Here is an 18,552-nt window from a genome sequence, read left to right on the forward strand (position 1 = left end):
GTAAATTATTTGGTTAATCTCTTCCCTCTGAAATTCAATGTCAACTTGTCTGGCACAGAGACAGCCTTTCAGGTGGAGCAAAGAGTGGGCTACTCAATCCTTCAGGCCCTCAGCAGATGCAAGAATGATCAAAAAGGAGTCTGAAGGGAGAGAACATAGCACAATGCATTTCTAAAAATCGTAGCACACAAAAATGCAATGGAACATAAATCTGTTCTTTAAAATGAGAGAAAATTCTAAAAAATGCAATTTACAGTATATGATTGGGTAGGTAGTCTATTAATGGGACCAGATTGAAAATATACAATAATCGGCTTCCAGGGAAGTCAGTTCATCTTTATGACTGTGGCACAGATCTTCTCCTTAAGAGAGTAATAAAACTCTATATTTGGTTCCTCTGTTACTAGGAGGCCTGGGTCAAGGGTTCCTCCTTCCGAACTATCCCAGTTCCTGGCCTCGGCTCCTGACCCCACCCTGCTCAGTCTTGGGAACAGATAAATTGACTCAAAAGACAACTATAAACTGAGAGGAAAAAGCCTTTTCCATTTATCACAGCACAGAGCCTGCTCTGTTTCCTTCTGTTTCTTTCCTGGGTTACTCTTGGTTCTGTGCTAACCATGAAACATAAAAATAAAACTGAGAGAGTGCTTTGGACAGGAAGTAGGCAGTTCCCTAAAACTTCCGGGGATATAAGCATCACTTCACGTATTCACCAAGAGTGCAGATTCCTCAGGTCGGTAGCCATCGTTTCTGATTTAGAAAACTGAGTTGCAGTTCTATAAACCTGATTTTTAACACCCACTTCAGTTATTTCTGGGTCCATTTGGCTACAGAAATAATTCTTAGACCTGGCTGCAGAACCAACGGTGACTCCCAGGATCCGCTCTAGAGCATGTCAATCAGAATTTCTCAGAACAAGTCCAGGCACCCCCTGCTGGTTCTATCCTGCAGCCCATTAGAGAGCACACAAGCATGGGCGCCTGAGCCCAGTCAGCTTAAGGCCATCAGGGACACACCTACAGTTCAACAAGGTCAGGTTTATTGATTCTGCAATGAGGGAGATTGCATGCCAAAGGGACAGTGATGTCTCACTAAACAAAGGCAAAAACAGAGTTATTTTAGGACATAGGCGTTGGGTGGAGTTGTGTTTGGATGGGCTGGAAAGAAAACAGAGCTGTGTAGGGATCAGCTTTAGGTCTGCACTGCCAAGTGGACCCAGGGCCCCGCTTTCTTAGAGCATCATTGTTGAGACGGGTGTGCAATGTTGCATCCAGAAACCCTGTAGCAGAAGTTCTGCCTGTGGCTTGTCAATCAAGACTGCTTTTCTGTGTCAAGGTGGCTTGGACAAGACAGGGATATTAAATTCTTACTGATGTGATTTCAAACAGCAAAGTTTCTCACAGCCTGTGATTTAGGAAAACAAAGATTTTCAGTGTATAAAAAACAACAGCGGTCACTCAAAGAAGGCGACACATTACAGCTGCAAGGGTGTTTGGGGGGGGGAAATACTGTATCGTTAACTGTGCAGCTGGCTTCCTCTGTGCCTGTTATTCCAGTCTGATAAATGGAAGGGCAGATGTTTGAAGTCCAAGCTAATTTTTACCTTTTGAAAAATAACCACGGGTTTCTTCCAGAAGGAAGAAGAAACAGGAAAAGAGGGTCCTAGCATGTGAGCACGTAGATATTATTCATGCATTTATTTAACAGAAACTTATTGGGTGCCTACTATGTGCTAGGTCCTGTGTTGAGGTCTTAGAAATTTAGTAATGAACAGAAATCACTCTCTGCCATCAAGAAACTTACACACTATACTGATTAGAGAAAAACACAGATAGGTAGGTGATTACAGCAGGGTATAAAAGTACTATAACTTCAAAATAAAGTGCTATAACTTGCTTAAGAATAGGTGCCATGGACAATTAACCCAGCCTTGGGTATTCAGGGAACTGAGAAAATGTGACATGAGGTTATGGAAGAGTGAGGAGTAAGGTGGAGGGAAGGAAGAGGCAAGGACAGAAATTTGGAAATAGAGGAAAAAGAACTTTAAAAAACAGAATCATTTGAGTTCTAATCCAGGCTGTACCACTGGGTGGGTGTCACTGTAACTCTGAGCTGCAGTTTTCTCATTTGTCAAATAAATATAACAAAACAAAGAAACATTCATGGGTGACAGGAATGTTCCTAAGTGATAGGATTGCATCATTGAATACAAGATACAAGCTTCCTAGCCCTTACATAGCCTGAACTAAGGTGGGGGATTACCAAATAAATAATAATTACAATTAAAATGTAAAGTGTTTACTGTGTTATGTAATAAATGCAGAATGGGGGAAATTGGAAGTGCCAGTGGAGGAAACCTGGGAGAAGCAGTGAGTTGAGGATTAAAAGAAGTGACATCTGTCAAAACACCTAGACATGGCACAGGGATATGCTGTTGATGTCAGATTGGTACAGGCAACTCTCTCAGAGGCAAGAAAGGTCTTACGGGACAGCCACCTGAGTTAGAGGGAGAGGGCTGTCCCTACCTCAGTTCCTGTCTTCTCGTATGAATGAATTCAAATGAGTGACTCTAGATGTTTGTGTTGTGATAAAGCCACTTTATTAAGAAAGTAATTTATTGAGAAAGCAAAACATGCAAATTTATTAAAGAAGCAAGGCAAGCAAATCTATAATAGGGCATAATGCACGGATGGGCTCCCAGCTAATCTGAAGAGCGAGTAGAGTGGGGGTTTTTTCCTTATATACTTTTCTGTCTATAGATCTTTAAATTCCTCTGCCAAAGGAATATCTTGGAACAGATCAATTTTCTTTCTTTTTTTTTTTTTCTTTCTTCTTTTTCTGGTGGTAAGCATTTTATTTTATTTATTTATTTTTTAAACATTTTTATTGTTGAAAGTTTTACATGTGTCCCTCCCTCAATTGACCTCTTCTGTCTCCTCCCCCCACCACCCGCCCCTGCCCCAGGCCTTCACCACCCTATTGTCTGTGTCCACAGGTTATGCATATATGCATACAATTCTTTGGTTGATCTCTTCTCACCTACCCACCCTCCCTGGTCTGGAACAGCTCAATTTTCAAGGTCCCTCTTATACTTTGTTGTGGCTTGCCCAGAATGTGTGAGGAGCACCTGGCAATTTTATCTTGCCAAGCCCCAAGACTGCTGGCTTTTCTGTTTAGGGAGTGGGATGAGATAAGACTGCACTCTTCCATCCCCTTCCTCCCTCTCTGCTGTCTTTGCGGGAGACATTAACTATTTGCTTTCAAGTGTCCTTGGTTGGGGAAGGTAAGGGCTTGCTATTTACAAGCTGGCTGCAGGCTGCCAAACTGTTTGGCCTTGTTTAATTCTTTTTTGTTGTTTTTTGTTTGTTTGTTTGTTTGTTTCAGTTTCCCTATTCCTCCTGCCTTGGAATTTCTGTAGCTTCTCGCTATCCTGTAAGAAAATCACAGAAGCCCTGTGTACTTGGGTTAAGCTATGGGGAACTAGGGAACCTGCAATAGCCACTATTTTTACCTAACCTAGTATTTTCCTTTTCCTCTGAAGTATTGCTCTTTGAACCCCAAGGAGCCTGCTCTGACCCTTAGACAAACTTCTCGTTCTATACCACAGCCCTGGATTATAACTCAGAGGGGATCCTCTTAGAGAATATTTCTGGACAAGTCAACAGACAGCAGTTGACTTTTCTTGCAAACAGTGACAGCAGTTGGAGAGTTTAAGGTAGGGCCCTCTTTTGCTTATAATGTTCTTAGTTTCTCTTAATGTATTTTCCCTCTCCCCCTCCTCCCCACCTTTATATTATGCTCTGCTTCAAACCAAAAGTTGATTAAAACAATGATTCTCAACACCCCCCCTTACAGTCCATGGAACCCATTCTTAAGTCCAGTTATAGCATTTCTGTGCTCTCCCACCCCCCTCATAACTAGAATGTGTGGGAAGAATTTTGTTTCTCACAGTTACTCTGATGGGGGTAAGAGGCTCTGTCCACATGGTGAACACAAGCCAGGGATGCTGAGTGGCCTGCAATGCAGGCGCCAACTCAGGTTACGTAAAAAATATCCCATTCAAAATGCCAATAACACCTCCATTTAGAAACACTGAGTTAGGAAAATGGAACTTTCCCTGCAAAATTTAGCTGTTTTGAAAACTGGATTATGATGCTGTCAAAGTCTCCCTCACTTGTTAAGGTGCTTCTATTTCACTCTCAAATGCTTCAGAATATACAGTGTGATAGTGTGTATGTGTCCATTTAAGCTGCATTTTTTAGGAATAATCAATTGTTTTTCATCACAAATGTACACTGCAGATCTGGTAAGCATTGGTGAAGGTAACTATGGTTTAACATCACAAGTTTTGTTCATTAGAATAATATATCTTAGATCTATTTCATTTGTAAAGTTTGGTGTTTAATAATTAGCAAAAGGGTGGTTGTAAAGGCTTTTCATAAATGAAATTCTTGTTATTCAAGATGTGTAGATTGGCTCTCTATATAGTGAAAGCATTCTTACCCTCTGGTATGAAACAGGCACCTCAGTAACGAGGTCTAAGGCTTAATTGCTAAATGGTCCTATTTTACAGCCACTGTTTTGAAGGGCTTTTGATGTACCTGAAGAGTCAAGTTGTGGCAAAGTAGCTCTAATTACTGGTGACTACTGTTATTTGCTGGAAATAAAACAAACACACAGTATTTATGCACCACCAATTTATGATTAAGTCAATTTTCAATATTGCCCTAACCTGTCAGTCCCTTAAACAAGTCTAAGAGAACATTTAACCAATTGAGCTGGGACAAATATCAAGGATGTCAACATCACACTCCCCTCCCATCACCTGCCCCCTCCCCCATCCTCATCCTCATCCTCAAAACTTCTATCTATTTGCACCACTGATATGAATTAGAAATGTTGTTTTGCAAAATGAGAAGTAGAAATACAGAATGTTTAGGAAAATGGAATATATATATATATATACTTTTTCCTTTCTTCTTTTTAATTTGGTGGCAGCATGCATTTGAATCCTGGTTATGTCACTCACTTACTTGTGATTTTAGGCAAGGCACTCAATCTCTCCAATCTCCAGTTTCCTCTCATAGAATGGGCGGTGTACCTACCTCACAGGAGGTTAGGAGAATTAAATGAGTGAATTCCTGTAAAGAGCTCAACATTAAGAGCCTGGTTCATTACAGGCAATAACAGCCTGTTGATCTCATTCATTCACTCTTCCTTCAAACAAAAACATCCTGGGGGCTGTCTCTTACTTGTTTTGTTCTTCTAGCATAGAATAGACTGCCTGACCCAGAATTTGTGTTCAACATATATCTGTTGAATAAATGAATTTAACAGCTTCTCATTGGAATTTAGCTGTTGTTGGATACCATAGCTCTCTGACATCCTGAAAATCTGTCCACATGTCTGCTATATTATTATTCTTCCTGATACTTTTTGAAATGTCAATGAAAAATACTCCACTCATTAGTAGAGGAGATGCTGTAAAAGATTTAAGTCAATATCTTTTTTCCTCAATAAAGCAATTGAAGACAATCCAGGCTTTCCTGGGATGTAGGATTTCATGTTATGTGCTTCAGGTTGATTCATTTTTAGATATATTTGAAAATGCTGTTTTGCTAAGAATCTTCATAACTTGATGATTAGAATATAAAGTGGAGCCGAAGCCGGTTTGGCTCAGTGGATAGAGCGTCGGCCTGCGGACTGAAGGGTCCCGGGTTCGATTCCGGTCAAGGGCATGTACCTGGGTTGTGGGCACATCCCCAGTAGGAGATGTGCAGGAGGCAGCTGATCGATGTTTCTCTCTCATCGATGTTTCTAACTCTCTATCTCTCTCCCTTCCTCTCTGTAAAAAATCAATAAAATATATTTTAAAAAAAAAAGAATATAAAGTGGAAATCTGTCAATTTCTATCAAGAGCCTAAAATATGTTAACAGCAGGTAATCCCATTTCTAAAAGTTTATCCCAAAGAAATAATAGTTCACATGCATATGTAGAAAAGTAGTCATTGTAGTGTTATTTTTATGAAAAGAAGGAAGTCAACTGAATCCTATATAATAAAAGCCTAATATGCTAAGTGTCCCACCATTTGTTTGACCGTTCGACCAGCCGCTATGACGCACATTGACCACCAGGGGGCAGAAGCTCCGACCAGCAGGTTAGCTTGCTGCTGGGGTCTGGCCTATCAGGACTGGGCAAGATGGGCTGGACAAGCCCTGGAGCCCTCCTGTGGTCCTTCCCTGGCCCCAATCTCCTTAGCCTGTCACAATCTCAGGCCAGGCTGAGGGTCCCCAGCAATGCACAAATCCAATCTTATACAATAACAGGGGAAAGGTTAAGTTAATTCTGATAACTACTTATGATGCTCTCAGCTACATACTGAGGAGAAATAACTATATATATTCACTAAAGGTAGGTACAGATGTTCATAAAAACACTGTTTATAATAGCTCCAAACAGAAATCTACTGAAATGTTATCTACAGTGGAATAGACATTTATTTGTAGTATATGCATATAATGGAATATTATATATTAATGAGAAGAAACAAACTATTGCCAAACAACATGGATAAATTTCAACAACATAAAGTTGAATAAAAAAGCCAGAAATAAAAAAGTACTACATCATTACATTTTTCAAAACAGGTAATACTAAAATTAATATGGCAATGCTATGAAATGAGATTTTAAGCAGCTATTAAAACATTCAAAGACATTGGTTACTAATGTAATGTCCCTTTCATTTCATGCTGTGCAGGGAGCAAAGGGGCTTTAGGTTTTACAAAGTCTCAGAGCTTATGCATCAGACATTAACAGGGATTATTAGTGATGAAGGGGCTCAGATAATTACTATTTTTTCTTTTAGTTTGTGGGTTGTTGTTTTTTTTAACTTTTTAAATAGGGCTCATGTAATAAGGTTTTTCTCAAACTGATTTATAAGCAGAGTTTTTTCCTAAGTAGGTGAATTCTTTCAGATCCTCTGCACTTCCCTCATCCCACTAGTAATAAAACATGAGGTTTTTCCCTATTCCAGGCTACATTTTAGTAAAAGAAAGGTTTGTGGCAGTAAATGAATGAAGTGTTATCCTATATTTCACTTATTTAGAACCTGTCTGTTTTCTAGAAGTGATTTGCTATCATCTATGTCAGGTCTCCGCAGCCCAGATTATTTGGCATTGTTACCTATGGGCTCCACTGCATCCCGTAATGAAGACTAATTGCTTGGAATCCTGGATAACTATTTTCCTTTTATGTAGCTAGATAACAGTGTATTGTTGCCTATATTGCTATTGTTAAAACAATAAAAATGGATTCTATATATCATATCTTTCCTTTACACTTAGAGACTTCACCTATTAAAATGTGAACAGAGAAAACCTTATTGCAAATGCCATTAAGTTCGGCTGGACCCAAGACGGTCATGCTTGCACAACACATATCCCTGACCCATGAAGGAGCACTCAGACCTAGGAATCTTTTTATTGTCTGACTAGTGCTTTGCCCCTGGTCTCAGTAGCACATCTATCAAATAGATTCACTTCAGACACCATTACCAGGAGCCCCTAGTAAAATGTTGACAGAAAACAATCTTACAGCCAACTCTGACCCAAAGGAAGAGCAACCGGCTTTACTCTGCCACCTCCAACCCCTGCTGTGGCTCGGTGAACACTTTATTTTCCCACTTGAACTTGAGCTCTTCCGAAAGATCACTCCTGCCGATCTTGCGGAGATGGCGAGCCAGAAGGCGAAGCTTATCGGTGGAATTCGGGAGTGATTTCTTCCAGGAGCAGAGGAGTTCGTGGATCTGTCCTGTGAGATCATCTGGGTTCTTCAGTTTGATGAGCTGAATGGTGCTGCGGCGAAGGGGGAGGGACGAGGAGAGACTCGTGGCGTTTTCTTCTGAGAGCTCCTCGGCCAACCAGTAGAGCAGGTTATCCCAGAGGGCTTCTGCCAGGCACAGGGGAACAGTGTTAGGGCTCTTTCTTGGGGCATGTGCTCATCTCATCCTCCATCCCTGTTCACAGGAATCTAAGTGCTCTCTGGTTTGTCCCCTGAGCAGCAGGAAGATTTGGGACCACCCAGTTGGACCATTGAGAGCCTTTGAATTTCTGGGGTGTTCTCCTACAGAGGGTTGAAAATGCTTCTCAAATGTTAACTTTCCCAAGAGCCAAATGGGCTTGTGCAATGGTTTGTCACCCTGCCTCAGAGAGTCTACTTAATTAGGACGAGGAGGGGGGCAAAACTTGGCATTTTTAACAAGCCCCCAACCCTATTATAAGTAGCATGTATGGTAAAGGATATTTTTTAGGTTCAAAAAATACTTTCCTTAATTAGTACTAATCTGATGCCTAAGTGTTAGGAGCACCTGGACAATTGTCACACACACACACACACACACACACACCCCACTACAGACACCCACAAACTCAACAAGATCCATTCCCCACAGATCAGTTCTGTGGAAGGTTCTCCACACCAACATTTCCCCTGCCCTCCAGACTAGTATTCAGAACCACAAACATCTCCTTTGAATATATCGTGTGTGCTCAGCATACTTCGTCCCTTACCCTGTGACTCTCATCTACCACCTTAACCTCACGATTCATTTTTCTGTTGTTATTTTCTTCATTGTGTAACTCAGACCCATCACTCTCAGTAATACCCCCAACCTTACTCTCTCTCTCCTTCCACATCCAGCACTAGTCTGCCTCACAGTCACTTTCCCACTCATGCTCACCCCGCACCATTTTCCCTGGTCTTGTGCCACCTTTCACTCAAGTATTCCTTCCCATTGACCTGCTCACTCAAACACACCTGATTTTACACTATGAGTCATTCCACTTTTCTGTGAAGGCTACCGGGAAGTGGAGTCAACACATTCTTGCTCTCCATTGTCACTTTCAAACCAGCATTCTGCAGCATATGGATTTTGATGTCCATGCTACAGGCCTTTCTCTCCCTGCCCACATCATCTGTCTGTTGCCTTCAGCAGGCAGAATTATCAGCAACTGCCTTGGCCATCAGTACCATCACTGACCGTATAGTTCCTTAATCTTGTCAACATCAATGATTTGCGTGTGACTCCATGTTGGATACTGACTCTCATGGCCAGTTCTCATGTTTCATCATCAACCAGAATTATTCCACCTCCTTGGCCTCAGCTTCTCCATATTACTGCCCACCAGCACCTCCTAAACTTCCACAGCCTCTGTTTCATTGCTCCTGCTTCATATTCTTCTTGCCCACATCACTACTAATATACCAATTCCTTTGATGCCCTCAGTCATTTGGTCAAACCTACTTACTGGGTGTCACATGATGCTTCTAACAACCAGCTGTGTACATCAAGAAGGGTCTTGGATCTTCCTTAAACTATGCTGTCCTCTTTAGCTTTCATTGCTCTCAACCTGTCCATCCCCAATCCTGCTTGACTCACACTACATTTAACTATCAGGCCGTCCAGGGTTATGAACCTATGGTGAATGTGATCAAGAAACTCTATGTTTTTTCCACTATTTAAGCCCTTAGTAGATTACAAATCCATTAAAAAATCTTTTTCCTGCACTCCATTTAAAGTTTTCCAGAGCAATGCCCCATCCTTAAGGATCTTCTACCATCCTTAAGCCCCACACTCACATGCATTCTGTGTCACTCGGCCAATGTCTGTTTCTCCTACTTTACCCAACGCCATTTGACCTAAGTTCTCATAACCTTATTTTCATTTCACAATCATTTTCTTACAAAATCTAACTCCTGGTGTTTGCCACGTTCCATCCATCACAGTGTTTTTCATCATTATTTCCCTTCACACCTGTTCCTTAGTCTCCTCCTCACCACAGGTTCTTGCCATACTTCTTACAAACACTCTCAAGCCTCCTATTTCTCTGCTTCTGCTACTCTTTCAATCTACTGAGCTACCACTTCCTTCCCTTCCCATAAAATCTTTTATGTTTGTTTTCAGAGCTAAAGGACAAGGATCTTTATTTTATCTTTTTTTTTAACTTTCAATATTATTTTGTATTGGTTTCAGGTGTACAGCATAGTGGTTAGACAATCGCATAGTTTACAAAGTGTTCCCCCCGGATATTTCCAGTATGCACCTGGCACCATTTATAGTTATTGCAATATTATTGACTATATTCCCTATACTGTGGTTTCTCTTCAGATTGTATAAATGTTACACCTTTTACCATAAAATCTTTTAATGCCTAATGTAAACTTGATGCCTCAAGTTCATCTCTGCCGGCTCACTTCATAAACCCTTGCTTTAGGGATTCTGGACCCTCTTTTAAAACTCTACTGAAGCCTTTCCAGTTTTCCCAGAGCCCTCCTAATTACTCCTTACAACAGCTGATTCTCAGTCTGTCTCATCTGACTTCACAAGGCGTTTTACCGCTTCCCTTGGGTTCCCTCTTCTACATTGCTGAGTCTCTTCCTCCTGATACAGCTGAATTAGTGCTGCCGATCTCAGGCCTCTTCTATTTCTATCCTCTCCCCTCAATGAACTCATCAACTCTTATCGCCTCAGCCATCTACTCTTTGTGAAACAGCCCACATCTACTAGATCTTCATCTGTGGCTTTGTTTTCCTAGATCCTGGTATAGCATATGCAATGTTCATTTCCCAGTTATCTTTACCAGGATATACCACTCTCTATTTCTCAAATCAAAATCAACTTTGGCCTTTCCTTCTTTCACCTGATCCTTCACTCTATCAACTTTTTCAGTAAATGTGACCACTCAATTGAGTAAGCTAAAACATGTTCTATTATTCTAATTTCTCAAAGCCTATTTCTTATCCCCTGTACCAACAAAGTTCAACTGGTTCTAACTCTACTGGTAAACATGTTTCAGCTATTTCCCCCAGTTTTCGGCCTTACTGACCCACTCTTAGTCATGACCTATCTCTCTTTTCTGGAGAATTGTCGGAACCCGGGTTCTAATTCATATCACTGCTATCAGTTTTATCTAACTTTAGTCTTCCATACAACTAATAAAGAGAAGTTTTCAGTCTAAGCAGATCTTATTTTTCCTTGTTAATACATCTCTCATAAACTATTGTCTGAATGCCTTAACTAACTTAGCATTTAAAGCTTTTTATAGTTTAATCCTGCTCTAACCTCACCTCCCATCACCCTTCCTGCAGCAGCTCAGATGGTATTGGTATGGTAAGACCACAAAGTGTAACAACCTAGGACTTCCTGGTGCAGGTAGGGAAGAGCAGGGTGCCCTGTGCCCTCCCATGGTTGTGACAATGGCAGTGAGAGTTATTTGAACATCAGATTCTTCAAAAGTTAACAAACTTCCTGGGCTTTCATCTACTGCTGTTTTTCATTTGGTTTCATTTGGTTTCTTGTTTGGCGGAGGTGTGTGAGGGGAGTAGGGGGTAGCTTTGGTGTTTTCTGTTTTGTTTTGCTGTGTCACCTGCTGTCTCTTTGAAAGCAGTTTTAGTGCCTCGAGAGGATGTATAGCACTAAGGTTTATTCCCAGCCTACTTTCTTCTAGTGTAATTCAGTAAGGCTGGACGTTTTCTGTACAAATCTATAAAGGTAACCCCTGAAGGGAAGGCTTTGCCATCGGTGGTGGGTTTAACACTGAAGTGAAACACACTCATGTGTTTTCTGGAGACCAATAAAGGATTAAAGTCACTATTAACATCACAAAATGAATTGTTTCAAAGGCTAAAATAGAATAAAACTGTCCAATTCTACCCTGCAATCCCCATCATTGTTATGTAAGTGATTTATGCATAACCACAATAAAAAGCACAGGTTTCTGTTGTGGTTTCATACCAGTATACCTCCGTTTAAAGTATATTGCCCTCAAATGTAGATTTGAGGTGACCAAACTTTAAGAGTCACAATTAATAGTCAGCATTTCAGAAAAAAACTGCACTGGTCTACTTACCAAACTAAGCAATTACTAGTTATCTTAGTAAAATATTGCTTAGTAGACTTTATATTTCTTATAGATTTTAATATAAATTTAACTCTGTCTACATTCGAGTATGCTTTGAATTAAACATGCATGACTTCCAAAGGAAAACATTTATTAGGGTGATAAACTTAATGATTATTGAACTGCAAAGTTCTCTATTCATTTTTATAAAAGAATTTGCATAAAATATCCTATATAATAAAAGCCTAATATGAAAACTGACCGAACAGCAGAACGACCAGTAGCTATGATGAGCACTGACCACCAGGGGGCAGATGCTCAATGCAGGAGCTGCCCCCAGCCCGCAGGCCCCAGGCCAGCCAAGGCCCCCCATCACCCCGCCGGTCACCCCGTAAAGGGAGGCGACCGGTGGTGGCAGCAGTAGGGGGCAGGGCTGGCAAGAAGGTGCTGCCAGGCCGGCCAAGGTGGGTGCCAGCAGGAGCCCCCCAATTGCCTTGCCAGTCACCCCACCGATTGGCCCTGATCGCCAGCCAGGCCTAGAGACCCTACCCTATATATTGGGAACAGTTTCTTAGATTTAAAAATTAAAACCTGGCAAGGCTACTCTAACTCTGAAAAAACAGGATGATGCAGCGATCATATGGATAGACTCTGGCTTGCACATTTTGTGGTCAGCCCTGATTCTGACACTTATAACTGTGTGACAAAGCCAATTACTTAACTTCTCTCTGCTTCAGTTTTCCACCCATAAGATGGGGAAAATAGTACTACTGCTTCAGGAGGATCATGTTACATACTACTTTTTATAATCAGGGCAAAAAAATGTAGCTGTCCATACAACAGCAAGATGCCTTTCATCTGTATGAAAAGTATGGTCACTGGTGCATGCAGCATCCCGGATTGCAAGAGGGATGTCCGACTGCTGGTTTAGGCCCATAAATCAGCAGTCAGACATCCACCAAGAGGTCCCGGATTGTGAGAGGGCACAGACCAGGCTTAGGAACCCCCCCTCTCCAGCCCCCCTTGCATGAATTTGGTGCACCGGGCCTCTAGTATAATATAAGAGAGAAAAAGCAGCTCTGTAGTGAGGGCACTCTTACCTAGAGGATCTGTAGAAATTCTTTTGATACTCTGTGGCCGGTTGATTAATTTTTCATGCTATTGGGGAAAAGAGACATAGATTAAGTAGAAGAAATCATTAATTTGTGAACAAGTCACAAATAAAAATCCATCTGATCCTCACCCATATTTGAAAGCAGCATTGAATTGCATACCTTGCAAATTAGATTGTGTATTTGTGCATGCATGCTCAGCAATTGCTTTCCTACGATGAGGCAAAATATGTTAACCCAAATCTTTCAAAAAATTTAAATCTGAGAATACACATTTAGCCCTGGCTGGTGTGACTTTATTGGTTGGATATTGTCTCAGGCACCTAAAGGTCAGGGTACATTCCTCGGTTGCAGGATCAATCCCTGGGAGGGGGTTGTGCAGGAAGCTGCCGATGATGTTTTTCTCTCCCTCTCCCTTCCTCTCTCTCCAAAACTCAATATAAAAATTTTAAAAAAGAACACAGATTTAACTATTGTTATAGCAGTTATCTGTGAGTAAACATTTTTTCAAGTATAACTTAAAACTATTAAACCAGCAAACTACCCCGGTGCTGTAAACATAGTATTTTGGAAAGGACTTCATGGGGCAGGCACCTGTTGTGACACAGCACAGGCCCTGGCACCTAATGGCACTAAAACAATAGTGTTAATGAATAAATGAGCAAATCAATGTGCATACAGGATGCTAAAAATAATCAAGTCTTTGAGCAGATATTATTCTAAAACCAATAGTTTATCAAGATGTAATAAAAAATATAATCATTACTTTTCTACACTGTCTGTAGAACAGTTTGTTCTCATTTAATCTGAGATCATTAGAAACAGCACAGGAAATAAAGTAAAAACATCTGGGTTTGGAAACCTGTTCTGTGCTCCGGACACTTTATCTCCTCTATCTCAGCTCTGAAAAGTGATTTATATATTTTTTAAAAATACACATCACAAAATTCTGTACACAATGTTCATAGCAGCTCTACTTGTCGTAGCCAGAAAACTGAAAACAGCTGATATTTTCTGCAATGGGTGAACGAAGTGTGATACATCTACATGGTGGGATACTTTTCAGCAATAAAAAGGACAAGTCACTGATACATGCAACAACTTGCATGGACCTCAGAGAACTCATCTGAGTGAAAAGGTCAACCATTCCCTGGTTTCATTTACATGTCATTCTTGAAATTACAGGCTTATAAAGATGTAGGACAGATTAATGATTGCCAGGCATTAGGGATGGTGGGGGAATGACCGTTAGCGGAAGCGCAAGGGAGATCTTTGTGGTGGATGGGAAAGTTCTGTATCTTGAGTGCAGTGGTTCCACAAATCTCACACGTGATAACATGACATAGAAGTGTGCATGCACTTCAATGACAACTTCCTGTTTGATGTCATACTCTAGTCCCATAAGATGTAACCACTGGGGACAACTGGGTGAGGACTATATGGGACCTCTCTGTATTATTATTTTTTTGAATTTCTGTGAATCTATAATTATTTCAAAATATTTTTTTAAAAGCCTACTTTACAGCGATGATTCAAGGAGGATGGAAATTCTCTATGCAAATGAGTAGAACACTGTCTAAATCATAATGAGCGCTCAATACAAGTTGATTAATTCTGAATATATTTTTATAGAGATTCTTGTCATAGCCATTACATAAATTTTATATAAAGTTATATATATGTGTGTGTGTGTATATATACATATATATATATATACATATATATATATATATATATATATATGTATATATATATATTTCCCCTTAAGAAATTTTAATCGTCCCTAGCCAGTTTGGCTCAGTGGATAGAGCGTCAGCCTGTGGACTGAAGGGTCCTGGGTTCTATTCCCATCAAGGGCATATACTCGGGTGCGGGCTCAGTCCCCAGTAGGGGGCATGCAGGAGGCAGCCGATCAGTGATTCTTTCTCATCATTGATGTTTCTATCTCTCTCTTCCTCTCTGAAATCAATAAAAATATATTTTTTAAAAAAGAAATTTTAATCGGAGGCAATTAAGAAACAACAAACGAACAACTTAAGTTCAAATATACTAATACTGTAGCACTGCAAAATACACAGAATTTTCAAGACATCAACTATGTGCTTAAAACTCTCAAAACAAGAAGAGAAATGCCAAATTAAATAGTGCAGCACATTCTACCATACCCATCAAAGGGCACGTGGACTTGATTGAATCCAGGACAAGAGATACATGTTGCATTTTTTCTTCTCTTCACATTAATAATTCTCCCCTCAGTCATTTTTTTTTCTTCAGAGATGTCTCCTAGCATCTTGATGCATTCAGAGTGATTCTAGTGTTTAAATATATGTATTTTCACACGCATGAAAATGCAAGCCAAGCCCTTCGTCTGGCACAGATCCATGGAGGCGGTGGAGTGCGGCGGAGCAGCACAGGACACCCTGGCTCTTTAAGGCATCCGGGCCCTGTGCTAGCCTCACACATGACCTCTTCATCAGGGAAGTTCAATGACCCCTCCCCTTCCCCTCCTGTTTTCTTGTATTGCTGGATTTTTATCTGTGCGTTATTTTTGCCTTGCACAGTACTTTTGAAATCTCCCTGGTGCTCAGGGTCAGCTCCAAGCCAAACCAGGAAGCCTTTGCTTGTCCTATAGAGTATCCCCTCCCACAGGTTCCCAGCATCTACGCGTGGTTCCCTAGTCAGTGGTTGGCAGAGCCAAATATCAACAGTACAACGATTGAAATTTCTTTTGAGAGCCAAATTTTTTAAACTTAAACTATATAGGTAGGTACATTGTCATTAACTTAATTAGGGTACTCCTAAGGCTTAGGAAGAGCCACACTCAAGGGGCCAAAGAGCTGCATGTGGCTCGCGAGCCGCAGTTTGCCGACCACGGCCCTAGGTGACTCCCTTGGTGGAACTGCCTCTAATTATTCCCTACTTTCCTCTCCCAACCAAAAGGTGCTATCCTGTTGTATCTTCTCAGGTTCCACTTTTTGCTGAAAGAAGGTTTGTTATTTCTCTGAGGTAACCTGCTTTTAGGTTGACGCTCCCCAGAATTTTACACATATTTTAAAGCACTAAGTGCTAATAATGACATAAAAGTCTCTCTTCGAATCTGGTGGCAATATCCCATGTTCAATGGTAACTTGGGTGCTCACTAATTCCAAGGACACCCACAATACTGTTGCCATTTAGCAGATACAGAAACAATAAGTGATAGACCTCTCCCCTTGAATTTGCACTTGCCTACAAGTTCTTCGGTGTCTCCTGCGGAACCAGAGTTTGTGTAGTAACGTGCTAAGGATTTTAAGACCCTGAAAGCTCCCTCTAACATGGATATCACAGAGCAGGACAGCTAACATCAGTGCAATGCAACCAGCAACAGCAGATAACAAAAAAATGTCATGCCAATGTTATTATTTCTTATCATTTACCCTGAGGCACTTATGCATGAAGAGAATTTCACAAGTAATTGTTACAATAGCATGTGGCAACCACTCCTCCAAGCAGCCTTAACCCTCACATTCTTCCCACCCCCGCACACTTATTGCAGCTTTTTCTGGTAAATAGGTCATTTCTGTTGTCTATCATTTCTGGTAAATAGGTCATTTCTGTTGTGTATCATTTTTTAAAAGATATACAAGTGAAAGTGATATGAATAATACATAGAATGAGGAAGTATATGTAATAATTATATTTCTGTGTATCTTTAGCATGGATTTTACCATAAGCCTTTTAGATGCCATGACTAAGTACCGGTTTTCACTGCTTATTGTGTTCTGTGTTTATTTTGCATAGAGGCCTCTTCAACTAAGTAATAGCTGCTATTTGCTTAACTTTAGTTCATCTCTTGCTTCATAATAGTAAACATTTATATTCTCAATCTTTATAATGTACAAATCCTATAGAATCCCCATTGCAAATAAGTTAGAATATTCATCAAAGAAGTAATCTGGTCAAAAGAGTGATGTTAGCATTAAAAGTTTGTGCTGCCGGCATGGGTTCAACTACAAATCAAATAAAAGCTTCCTTCAGAGTTGAGTGAGAACACACTGGTGTGAACTGGGCTAAACTTCTGGTTTCCAGTAAGGCATGTAAGAAGCGGGAAGCTGCTACTCTGTCCTAACAACAAGGAAAAAGCTGAACAAACGGAAAAAAACGAACAACTCTCTTTATATCTGTAAGAGAAGTAAGGTCACAGGGCAAACCCCTGTCCCAGTTTGGAAAAGACTGACAGTTGATATGGCGACTTTCCAAAGCCGAAACCCACAAGCACTGACCAGCAGGAACTAGCCCACCCCCTCCCGCAAGGAAACCTGAACTGTAATTGACAAGTTGCTGGAGGCTCAGTGTCCACACAAGACTGGAAGTTACAAGCCCTAGGGGACCCCTCAAGGATGCTCCCACACTTTTGTGAATGTCACCTCCAGGAGCTCAACCAGCTTCTCACAGTGACTATCTGAAAAAAATCCCCTTATCCATCTGGCAGGGAGAGGGCAAAAGGAACCATTTTCAAATTCACCACAGCATCTGTCCTTCTTACCATAAACAGGTCGGCTCTCAGAAGAAACAATTTAAACCAAAGCCTCCCCTGCTTGGGGGGTTTCAGCACCTCACTAACCTGGGGGAAGGGAGATACCTAACTTCAGGGTCTAGATTTGCCAAACACCCTGAAGGGACAAAGGATATGAGAAGCAATGGGACAGAGTTAAGAGCGGCAGATGTGAAGGAAGCGGGAGTCTCACTTACTTGGGGAAGAAGAAATAGACCAGCATAAAAGAGGAATGATTTTGAAGTCTGGGTCCCAGTATACACAGCCTTTGCCCGGGGAAATCATGCAAGTTGAGGCAAGCCATCCGAACATTCTCACTGAACTCCAGCTGGTGAGACAGAGAGGATGGGCCCGACCTCTGAAGTATGCTGTGAGGGTGGATTGAGATACTGTCTGTAAAGGATGCAACCTACACTGGCAGTTCAACAAATGGTTGCAGAGATACACAAGCCGAATGCAATGTGTGGGCATTTTTAGAACCCTTGAACCCTGTGGTGCGTTTTTTTACAAATTAACCATTAAAAAAAAAAGAAAAAAAGAGTAAGTCATGAATATAGCACATGCTGAATAGTTGATACTATCCTATATAATAAAAGGCTAATATGCAAGTTGACCAAATGGCTGAATGACTGGTTGCTATGACATTCACTGACCACCAGGGAGCAGATGCTCAATGCAGGAGCTTCTGCCTGGTGGCCAGTGTGCTCTCACAGCGGGAGCACCACTCAGCCAGAAGCCAGGTTCACAGCTGGCAAGCACAACAGCAGTGGTGGGAGCCTAGCCCACCTCCGCAGCACCGCTAAGGATGTTCGACTGCCAGCTTAGGCCCACTCCCCGGGCCTAAGCCATCAGTCAGACATCCTTCGAGGGGTCCCAGACTGTGAGAGGGCTCAGGCTAGGCTGAGGGACTCCCCTCCCAAGTGCACAAATTTCGTGCACTGAGCCTCTAGTTAAATAATAATAGCTCATTTTATGTATGACATTCTTATCTCTTAAAGACACATAC

The 18,552-nt window shown here is 41.2% G+C and overlaps 1 protein-coding gene across 1 annotated transcript in view; it reads right to left on the bottom strand.

Annotated features, from left to right (window-relative positions):
* Positions 1–7,424: 7,424 nt before the first annotated feature.
* DTHD1 (death domain containing 1) overlaps positions 7,425–18,552 on the bottom strand; it is a 57,727-nt gene continuing 46,599 nt past the window's right edge. Inside the window, exons 8-9 of the mRNA XM_006088525.3 lie at positions 13,001–13,058; positions 7,425–7,950 (exon numbers count right to left, since the gene is read on the bottom strand). Of these exons, the coding sequence (XP_006088587.1) occupies positions 7,631–7,950; positions 13,001–13,058 (378 nt within the window). The 3' untranslated portion in view covers positions 7,425–7,630. The remainder of the gene's footprint in view (positions 7,951–13,000; positions 13,059–18,552) is intronic.

Source organism: Myotis lucifugus, unplaced genomic scaffold (genome assembly GCF_000147115.1).
Source record: "Myotis lucifugus unplaced genomic scaffold, Myoluc2.0 scaffold_48, whole genome shotgun sequence".
Taxonomy (NCBI): domain Eukaryota; kingdom Metazoa; phylum Chordata; class Mammalia; order Chiroptera; family Vespertilionidae; genus Myotis; species Myotis lucifugus.